This window comes from Papaver somniferum, chromosome 9 (assembly GCF_003573695.1).
Source record: "Papaver somniferum cultivar HN1 chromosome 9, ASM357369v1, whole genome shotgun sequence".
NCBI lineage: Eukaryota > Viridiplantae > Streptophyta > Magnoliopsida > Ranunculales > Papaveraceae > Papaver > Papaver somniferum.
In genome coordinates this window covers 68,100,870-68,111,614 of record NC_039366.1, presented here as the reverse complement: position 1 = coordinate 68,111,614, position 10,745 = coordinate 68,100,870, and the positions used below count along the sequence as shown (strand labels likewise).

At 42.3% G+C, this 10,745-nt stretch overlaps 1 protein-coding gene and 2 non-coding genes across 3 annotated transcripts; all 3 read right to left on the bottom strand.

The window, feature by feature from the left end:
- Positions 1–7,476: 7,476 nt before the first annotated feature.
- On the bottom strand, positions 7,477–7,694 carry LOC113314674. Its single transcript, XR_003342552.1, has one exon. It is a non-coding gene; the product is annotated as a small nucleolar RNA U3 (small nucleolar RNA).
- Positions 7,695–7,943: 249 nt separating this feature from the next.
- LOC113309195 lies at positions 7,944–8,991 on the bottom strand. The gene is made up of 2 exons (XM_026557604.1): positions 8,423–8,991; positions 7,944–8,079 (listed from the first exon to the last, which is right to left on the bottom strand). The coding sequence occupies exons 1-2, from the start codon at positions 8,706–8,708 to the stop codon at positions 8,045–8,047; spliced, it is 321 nt and encodes a 106-aa protein (XP_026413389.1). The 5' UTR covers positions 8,709–8,991; the 3' UTR covers positions 7,944–8,044.
- A 147-nt stretch (positions 8,992–9,138) lies between these two features.
- TRNAM-CAU lies at positions 9,139–9,210 on the bottom strand. Its single transcript has one exon. It is a non-coding gene; the product is annotated as a tRNA-Met (tRNA).
- Between the last annotated feature and the right edge of the window lie 1,535 nt (positions 9,211–10,745).

Sequence of the window (10,745 nt, the reverse complement as noted above, 5' to 3'; positions counted from 1 at the left end):
TATCATTGTGGGCCAGTAATATCCTTGCATTTTTGCTTTGTCGGCTAGTGATCTCATGTCGCTATGATTCCCTGCGTCACCTAATGGATGTCGTTTAGAATTCGATGCCCCTCTTTCCTGGACAAGCAACGTAGTAACGGTCCGAGGAAGGATTTCTTGTACATGACCCCATCCCGAAGATCATATCTTCCTACTTTGGAGAGTATTTTCCTGGCTTGTTTATGATCCGCGGGTAAGGTTCCTTCTTCGAGAAACGCATGGATCACCATTCTCCAATCATCTTCGTTGCTGAAATATTCGTCTTGATTTGCTCTTGACAGGATATCTTCTTCGTCAAAATCGTTATGGATATCTTCTCCTACCTGGTCTTCGATATTTTCTTCCACTGTATCTTGATTGGTAGCGAAGGAGAATTGTGATGCAATCGAAGGCTCGTATACCCTTGTTATTTTAATAGCTTCGACGCTTTTGTCCTTCAGCATGGATGATATATATGCTAGGGCATCCGCGTAACTGAGATCCCTTCTGCATAAGTGCCGGAACTTGATGTTCGGAATTTGTGATGCCAATGTTTGGACCAAGGCCATGTAAGCTGAGAGGGTGTCGTCGTACACATTATACTCGAGCCCTATTTGTCGTATGACAAGCTGTGAATCACTTGTCAGTATTATATCGGTTACCCCCAACTCTATTATTAAACGGAGGGCATGTACGACTGCCTCGTATTTGACGATGTTGTTAGTATGCTCTTTGAATTCTAACTTGAGTGCCTGTACTATCCTTTCTCTGGTTGGGGTGGTGATGACAATGCCTATTCCTGCTCCTTCCTTATTTTTGGAACCATTGACGAAGACTTCCCATTGTCTTTGACTCGCGGGTTCGAGGATATCCATTGGATCCTTTCTTTCTTCCTCGTCTTCTGGTATTCCCTTAATCTCTTCGTCGTTGTCCAGGGGGAGGTCTGCTAAGAAATCCGCCAAAACTTGGGATTTTCGGGAGTGTTGAATTCCATGAATGATGTTGAATTGGTCCAGGTGGGTGTTCCACTTGGCTATTCTGCCTACTTTTCCCGTGCTTTTGAGGACTGCTTCCAGTGGTGCTTTGCATGGGACCCAGACGAAGTGAGTTAGGAAGTAGGTTCTCATCTTTTGAGTAGCCCATACCAATGCCGGGATAAGTTGTTCGATCTTCGTGTAGTTCCTTTCCGCAGAATTGAGGGTCTTACTGACATAATAGATAGGCTGTTCTATCTTTGTATTGGTTTTGACCAACACTGCGCTAACTGCATCTTCTGTCGCTGCTATGTACAATGCCAAAACCTCATCAGGATCGGGATTCTGCAGGATTGGAATTGAGGCCAGGTGTTCTTTGATTTTCTGGAAGGCTTCTTCGCATTCTGCGGTCCATTCAAACTTACTCCCTTTTTTGAGAATATTGAAAAAATGTTTGCATTTGTCCGAGGATCGGGCAATAAATCTTCTCAAGGCTGCTATGGACCCATTGAACTTCTGCACTTCTTTTTAATTCTTCGGGGATGGCATTTCTACTATGGCTTGAATCTTCGCTGGGTCTACCTCAATTCCCATTTTTGTTACCAGATATCCGAGGAATTTCCCTGAGGTGACACTGAAAGTGCATTTCTCTGGATTTACTTTCATGTGATGCTTCCTCATTGCTTCGAAGATGTCTCTTAGATCCTGATGGTGATCTCTGTGCAGCTTACTTTTGACGATCATGTCATCAACGTAGACTTCTAAGGTACTACCAATCCATGGCCTGAAGATAGCATCGACCATTCTTTGGTATGTTGTCCCTGCGTTTCAAAGTCCAAAGGGCATTCTAGTGTAGCAATAAAGGCCATGTGGGGTGTAGAATGATGTGTGTAATTGATCTTCTTCTGCCAGGGCTACTTGGTTGTAGCCAGAATATGCATCCATGAATGACAGCTCTTCGTATCCTTCTACTACTTCAACCAGCTGAACTATGCTTCGCAGGGGATAGCTGTCCTTTGGACATGCCTTGTTGAGGTTAGTAAAATCGATGCATATCCTAACCCCTCCATTTTTCTTAGGAACGACGACCATGTTGGAGATCCATGTAGGGTACTTGACTTCTTTAATGAACCCCGCTTCTAGTAGTTTCCGAAGTTCTTTTTCCACTGCCTTATGGTACTCCGGTGCAACTTTTCTTATTTTCTGCCTGAAAGGTGGTGTGCCTGGTTTGATGCGCAGCTCGTGTTGGATTATTTTCGGGTCAATCCCCGGCATATCTCCTAGCTTCCAGGCGAATACATCCGCGTATTCTTTAAGTAATTTGGTTAAGGAATCTTCTCTTTTTTCGTCCATTATGGTCCCTACTTTGATCATCTTCGGATTTTCTTCCGTTCTTATGTTGATTTCTTTTACGGGCTCTACTGGTGTGAACACCGGCTTCGGATCCCCGAGGACTGGGACGTTCTTTGATTGCTATTTGGTATGTTTCTGTCCTTTGTTGGCTGCTGAAGTACCTGTTTCTGTGTTTAGGACATTATCATCCTTTCTCAAACCCCTCCCTGTGGTTTCCTTAAGGAACGGGTCTATGGCCTTTTCTTTCGCGGCTTCTTTATTTTTAATTCTTCGGGTTTTTCGCTGCTCTTCTTGTTCGTTGTTGATACGATCCTGAGTGGCTTGGTACTCTCTTGCAGAGACCCGATCTCCCTTGATTTCCATCACTCCCTCAGGTGTAGGGAATCTGAGATATTGGTAGTAAGTTGCCGCCACTCCCTTGAGTTTATGTAACCACTTTCGTCCAATAATGGTGTTGTAGGGGGATGGGGCGTCAACCACGCTGAATCGTGTTTCTACTTTCATGGGTCCAGCGTTAACCTGCAACACGATGTCTCCCAATGGCTTCGTGGGTGCTCCATTGAATCCGTAGATGGTGTAATAAGAGGTCATCAGCTGTTCTTCATGGAGTTTCATTCGTTTGAATGCGTCGTAGAATAGAACGTTTACCGAGCTTCCCCTGTCTATGAGGATCTTTTTGAGGTTACATCCAGCCACTGGTCGTGTTAGGACCAGGGGGTCATTATGGTCTTCCATATCTTCTTCGATATCTTTAGCATCGAAGATAATAGGTGAGTCCATCCACTCTTCGTGCTCGTCCACCTTTACACCATCAATCTTATACAATTCGCAGCGGTCCTCGAACTGCTTCCGTGGCCTCTTTTCTATCTGTGCTGGAAGTGAGGGCCTTGCGGCTTCAGAACACGAGATGGTGTTGATTGTGCGGTTCCCCTCTGGAAGTTGGACTGGCTTGGTCCGTTTGGATCTATCCTCGGCGACCTCCTTTCGTATGTAATGTTGGAGTTCACCAGCATCAATCAGTTTTTGGGTCATTATTTTGAGGTTTTTACATTTCTCGGTCTGGTGTCCGTTGAAGCAGTGATATTCACAGTAATCTTTAGACTTCTCGGTTCTTGGGGGATGTTTTCCCTTAGACCATGGCCACTCCAAATTTTCCCTTCCTTTGATCTCTCGCAAGATCCGAGAATATCTAGCATTGAGCTTCGTGTAAACTTGATCTTCGAATTTTCGATCGTCTTTTCGTCGTTCATCCCTTCGTTCCTTCTTATCTTCGTGAGGCCGTTCCACTGAGCTATTCCTTTTGGTCCCATTGGTTTGTTCTGCGGAATTGGTACGGTGAGACCTCTGCGGGTACGCCCTCGGGTTTTCACGCTGGATTTCTTCAAGACGAGCGTGCTTTTCAATAATTATTCGAAGATCTCCTTCTGTCTTAGGCACGCTTCCATGAATCTCAACAAATAGTGGACTCATTCGGTCTAATCCCCACTTGTATAAGTTGATACTTACCACTGGGTCCACACTTACTATGGCTTGGCAGATCTTGTGCCATCTGTTAGTGTATTCCCTCGTGTTTTCCTTGTAGCCAATTGCCAGCGAAAAGAGATTATCCATTCCGGTGTTAACAGCCTTGTTGTACATGTAAGTTCTTAAGAACTTTTCTGCGAGTTGATCATAGGAGTGGATGGAGTCCGACGGAAAATTATCAAACCAAGACAATGTCGATCCCATCAGGCTTGATGGGAAGTATCTACAGAGTACGACGTCGTTCTGACTCCATCTGGCTAAGACACGGTTATAATACCGAATATGTGCAGCGGGATCACTGGATCCGTCATAGCATTCGAAGGTCGGGACAGGGCACTTCAGCGGAATATGGGTGTTGGCCAGGCGATGAGTTAGGGGCGTGGAGTTAGCCTCTCTCATGACCTCTTATAACCTTCCCCCGCCTTGTCTAGTTTTTAACTGCCTGATCTCAGTCATCATTTCATCACGCAACTCTTCCATCGCGCGGTGGTGTCCTACGCTCTTCCGCTCATGATAGTCTGACTCTCCGTCGTTATAATCCGGGTCGGATGCGCTACTTCCCCTAGTCGCGTCTCCATTAGCTGCTACGATGATTCTTCGGTCTCGATTAGGTTCTGGTGCCTTTGAATTTGCTTCATCAAGTTGTTGGATGGTCTTCGTGCTTAGGGCAATCCGGTCTTTTAAATCTTGATTTTCTCTGGCCAGCAGAGCTACGACATCTGTGTAAACCTGTTGGCTCTTCTTCAATTCTTCAAGCTCAGCCATTAATAGATGTGATTGGTTTGACCCCTGATTGGGAGTCCCAGCTCGTGCTACTACGGACATGGTGACTCATTCTTCTACGGTTTGCACTAAAGGTGGTAGAGGTTCAGCTTCGATTGTTGGCATTTCCAAATCAGGCTGAGTGCCCATCTGCGGTATTAGAGCCGCCGGCACAGTTTGATTCTGATCGTTTGTTGATGGCATTCCGAAGGTTGGCGGGTGCGCGGGTTGATGTTTTCTGGATTCATCCACCCTTTCTTTTGATTGATGAAATTGATTCGTAACAAAAGTTTTGCTGGCTTCTGCAACCTTCGGGGCTGCCGCAGCCGTACTGTACTTTGTCGCCGCGGCTCTCTGCAACAGAGTTAGCGTTCATAGGCGAAGTGATTTCCGCGATATCCTGCCTCTGACTAATCATTTTGGCTTTGTCTCCTTTCTGCTTGCTTCGGGTGATGACCGGGGTTGTCCTTGGTGCTTCCTTTGACGAGGCTTTGGATTTTCCTGCTTCCTGCGTCTTTTCCATCGTGGGTCCTTTTGTCGCTTTCTTTCTGCACAAGGGAATTTCAAACAGCGAGAAACAGAAATGTCCGTGCGGATCGGGTTAGTTTGCGAAATACCTTACTCCAAGACAGGGAAAAACTGCCCGAGGGCCACAGAGAACTTTTAGGGAGGCTCATTTGATTAAAACATATGAGTTAAAATACATGGGTTAATAGTCTTATTAAAAGTGTTGATTCATTGGAAGTACGTGAAAACGCGAGAAGATCCCTTTAAAAATGCATGTAGATCCTTTGAAAATTTACGAAAACCCACCGAAAAGACAGGTCCGTACGAGATCTAAAAAATGTAAATCCATGGATCTAAGCAATAAACTTTTAACCAGTTTAAACTGCTTCGATAGATACTGCCGGAGCTATGAAGATAACGGGTTGTTTTGAATATGGTAAAGTTAACAAAAGATAAATACTGTCAGAGCTAATGAAGCAGAGCAATCATATGCTAGTTTAAGATGAAATCACAGGATAAGATAAATCTTTTACCGGGACGAAGTCCCTGTTTCTAGCGCCAAATTGTGAACATGTAAATCACGAAGGCATCTATATGTTCACAAACAATGTCGCACTCTATATACATACTCGCACTGATGAGACAATTGCATTGATTCCTTGGCTCAAAACCTTCGGGTTTATCATAGCCTCATCTAATCATCACCAGAGGCGTTCACATAGAGGAAGATAAAGAAAACGAAGTATAAAAGTAAAACTCGTGGAGTATCAAATGAATGTAAAGTGCTGAAATGTAAATAAGGCTGGGATTTACGTGGTTCAGCACTAAGGCCTACATCCACGGGGTTTGTCGTTTCACTATGCATTTGATGATTACAGAGGTAGTCGAATGACTTTGGAGTTTACATAGGTCTGTGAATTGTAAAAGGTAAACTTACACTCACAATCCTTCTCTCTCTCCTTCTCTCTCTCTTTTTCCGATCCCCTCTCTTGGTGGAGAGGGGGTATTTATAGGGTTAGAGTGTGGGACCCGTTTCTGAGGGCCGTTGGAACTTATCTTCTTGTGCTTTGTGTCCATCACGCGGAGGTCTTCGTTCATTGCTTGATCACGCAGAGTCATCCTCGTTCGTTCCACGGGTTGATCGACACGTACACTGCTCAGAGTGTTTAATGCGGGTAGTTGAGACGCATGCTCGTGTCAGACAAGTGTCTTCTGCCCCTGTCACATCCATGTCAGTCAACCTTCTCTTCACCGTTGATCTTGCTTCTTTTGGGGATGAGATAAAGTAACTCTTCGGGAGTTATTTGGTGCTCCGCAGTACATCGTGTTTTGGTACATCTTTTAACTTCTGCCCTTGGATTTGTTCGGGCAAAGATCCGACGTCGACGGGATGGGCTTCTTGGTTGTGGGCGTGTGTCATCATGTTTTGATGACTTGGTCCGCATGCTCTCCACGTGTCTTCCTACATACACGTGTTTGATGATGAAATATGTACACACAGTAGTAGTAGCATTGCTTCTGATGCTATTGCTAAAAACGTCAGGACTTGAAATGTAACTAATTTTTGAAACTTGATTGCGTCTTTTATATCTCTAAATATCACAGTATTTGTTATTATATGTGCTGCGGGTGCTGTGCTGTTAGTTCTATAGCTCTAGATCGCACTGGTATTTGGTTTGAGACTTTTTGTGCAAATTAGAAAGAACAACAGAAATTACCAAGATTGCGTCCTCCGCAGGTATAGTGGAATACCTGATTACCAGTGTAAGGCCGATACTGCATATTGCTGAAATCTGGGTAAATTGAAATTGATACCCCGTTCCCTAAATTTGAGCCAAAGATGAAATTGTAACAAAGCAACTGACAGAAAGCTTCAAGCTCTTACTTCTTAAAATGCACTTCAAGTTTATGCAATTCTCCTTGCAATGACCCAAACACGATGGTAAGAAAGTCACGATGTCTTCTAATGTCCAGCACATGCATCTGGTGTCTGGCTCCATTGGAAATGCCCTTTTAGTAGAGCGATAACATCACTTAGTGATGGTATGCCTATTTAAGGCGCTGTTTCGTTGTATGAAAGCAGAGTTCTCTAGTGTTCGAATCTATTAATGTTGATTTTGAATTTCCAATTAAGTCAAGGATTATTGGGTAAGTAAGGTAGTCTCTTTCTGACAGACATGAGAAGCTACAAGTTCATGCTTCAAAAAAAAAAAAAAAAACATGGGGTCACACAATCGTTATTATACAGTGAAAGCAACATTTGTAGAAGAATTTCAGCATCCACAACACAAAAAATAAGTAGCCTTAAGTCACAGTCATTACTCCAAAAAAGATTTTGGATCTGTCAGACGACCGAACGATCATCACAGCAGGGCAAGGCCAAGCTGAGAACGATCATCTACAGCCACACGATGTACATCATAGAACGAGTAACCATTAATCACGCTCTGATTGTGCGGTCCTGTTTCATCAACCAGACTGTGGTTCCCGTCTCCTTAGAACTCAAGGATACAGAGGTACGAGCCTATAGAACAGATCCTGTTTAAGTAAGGTCGTGTCCAGTTCGCCGATTCCACTTCCTATAAATTATAACTATGCCTATAGAAAATCGCAGGTTCGAGACCTGTATGAGCCACGGAAAAATATAGATTTTAACAATGAGGATATGGGTTCACTTCTGGTCCTGAATCTCTAGATTTATTATTGCGTAAATTCTGAGAAAAAACTATGTAAATCCCAACCATAATGACTGTAAAATTCCTTGTTAAGGTAAGAAATTTTTATACACTAGAAGTGAGGATCTGTAGAAAATGGAAGTTTAAAGAACCTGAGTTGAGTGTGAGTCAATAGCAGGGATCCTCAGAAGTCGTCTAAATAAATCACTTAACGAAATGTTTTTAGCTTCGCTATGCAGGATCAGATGTTAAGAGTAATGATTCATCTGAAACAAAAAGGAAATGCAGTGTTTATAGAGATAGTTGAACACAAATGAACGTAACAAATTTCAGGTATCATATCTGTAGAAACAACTACTTATGCATTTATCTTTTTCTGTTCTGATAAAAGAAAGGATTACATTACTAGACGAAACGAGGAACTAAATCCACGTTACAGATTTTGGGAAACCAGTGTCTCTTTTGATAGTTGCCATCCATTTCCTGAATAACTCATAGCTATTCTACCATACTTATTAGATTTCATATTGACAAAACCGAAAATCAGACTTAACATTGTAGACTCATTATGTCATTTCAAAGTTTGAGAATTCCTAGCTAGCATGGTACCTGTTTTTAAACCCCTTGTTGCTGCCCATTTGATGGCTTCTCTGTCTTTCTTGAAGCATCCTTCGTTTCCTTCTGTGAATCCTGACATTGTGCCTGTGCAGCCAGTTGTTTTCGCTCCATCTCTTCCAGGAAGGCCGAGAGGGTGATATTGTATCCAGTTAGTTTCATATATCATCAAACAGTTCAACTTCAAACCAAGTTTCATAACCTCTTGGCACAACATCAAAATCCTTCTCCTCGGCACGAGCTGCAACTTTAATTTCATCCCATAATTTTTCAGCCTCATTTCTTTCTAACACGGTAATACTTTTGATACAATCGAAAGCCATCGAACTTATGCCATCCTTTCCGATGAATTGAATGAATTCCCAAGGTTCATTACTTGTACGATACCAGAAAGTGTTTTTGTTTATCACAAGACCTTCTTTGACTAGACTCTCATCCTATGATGTTATTCTTACAAAATCCCCAAACTTGAATGAATTCTTAATGCTTTTGAGCCCTAATAAATCAAACGCTCTCGATATCAAATTGGAAGGGCTACTAAAACCATCAACAGCACGAGGGGGATTTTGATGTTTACCTTTTGATTCGTATACTAACTTGGAAAAACTGGTTCAGGGATCGAAATCATTCCATCTTCTTCTCCATTGAAACTTGTGTTGTTCTTTGCACGGCATGAATAGTTGTATTAAACTTTGGTTATTATTATTATTACTCAGAGCCAGGTTTCGATCCTGGGACCTGTGGGTTATGGGCCCACCACGCTTCCGCTGCGCCACTCTGATTTGTTTTATTAGACGCGAGTTATTATAAATATATTAAAATCAGAAAGATAATTTCGCTGGCCCTCGACTGAGCACAATGATTCTTAGCAGTTCGATCCAATCGTTCTTGCTACTAATCACACCCCTTCCGCATCTACCTGTGTCAGGAAGTATTTGTGCACCTTTTGGTGCACGCATAGACTCACCTTCGAGTGAGAAATTTGTCTAGAGGAAGGTGGAATCACTATATATGAACACTTGAATCACGTAACGCTGCTTCCGATGTGCAATCTGCAAATTTTTGCAAAAGAATTGAGGCCAGTGTGCCTATCTTACGCTTAGTGTTACCACTTGGCATTCCTACTACTTTACCTTGTCCTGTCCCCATGTGATTTGCAAGATTTATCACACCTAATAGGTAGAGCCTAGCTAATAGTTGTGCATGGTCTATGAAAGTATGAAGCATGTTATTATTGCATTTCAAGTGGTTTCTTCGTATATGATATGGTATGAGGGAGGCATGTGGACATCACTTATTTGATTGGAGTAGCCGAATGGTATTGACAAATTAAGTACAACACCAACTACTAATGCGTATGTTTTTCTTTTTAGAAAACAGGATTATATTACTAGGAGAAACGAGGATAGACGTTCGGGTTATAGATTTTGTCAAACAGTGCCTCTTTTGATCGCCATCCATTTCATTAGAGCAAAACTGATTTCCTGGATCACTCTTTAACTATTTTTCTAGCAAAATTATCTGCATACTTATTACGTTTCCTATTTGATGAAACCCAAAGCTATCTGCCACCAAGATAATCCGCATTATAAATATATAGCTTTGTTATCATTCAGCAAGATAACTTTTTTAGACCATAAAAAAATTAAAATAAATAAATAAATAGATAGCAAGTTAACTTTTTTTTAGACCACTTATTTCTGCCCGTTTGATGGCTTCTCTTCATGTCTTGGACTCACCTTCTTGTGGAAAACCGCATATGTCGTTTCCTCCTGCATATCCGGATATCGTGCCAGTTAGAGGTGTAAATTAGGACGGATCAGCACGTTTATGGCACGGCACATCACATCACGTTAAAATTCGAGCACAGTACGGCACAACACGTGAGCGGCCCAGCACAGGCACAACACGTTTCTTTAATGTGTTGTGTTGTGCCAGACAAATAGGCACAGTGGCACAACACAACACGCGGCACGTGTTAGCACGTGGCACAACACAGCACTACACTCGAAGAAAACACGCCATATCATGTGTAAAATACTACACAATAAATCACATTTGATGCATATTTCACAAGAGAATCATTGTTTTAGCCAAATTCTGACATTTAATTTTCGTTATGCTAATTTATTTCTGTAATAATACATGTACTAACTAAAATATCTCAAAAATATTTATTTTGGAAAACATAATATACGTATGCTAGCACGGCACATCACAGCACGACATGGCACAACACATTTATTTTTCTGGCACAACACAACACGACACGCCATTTAGTACAGCACATCACAACACATCTGAATCTCTGGCACAA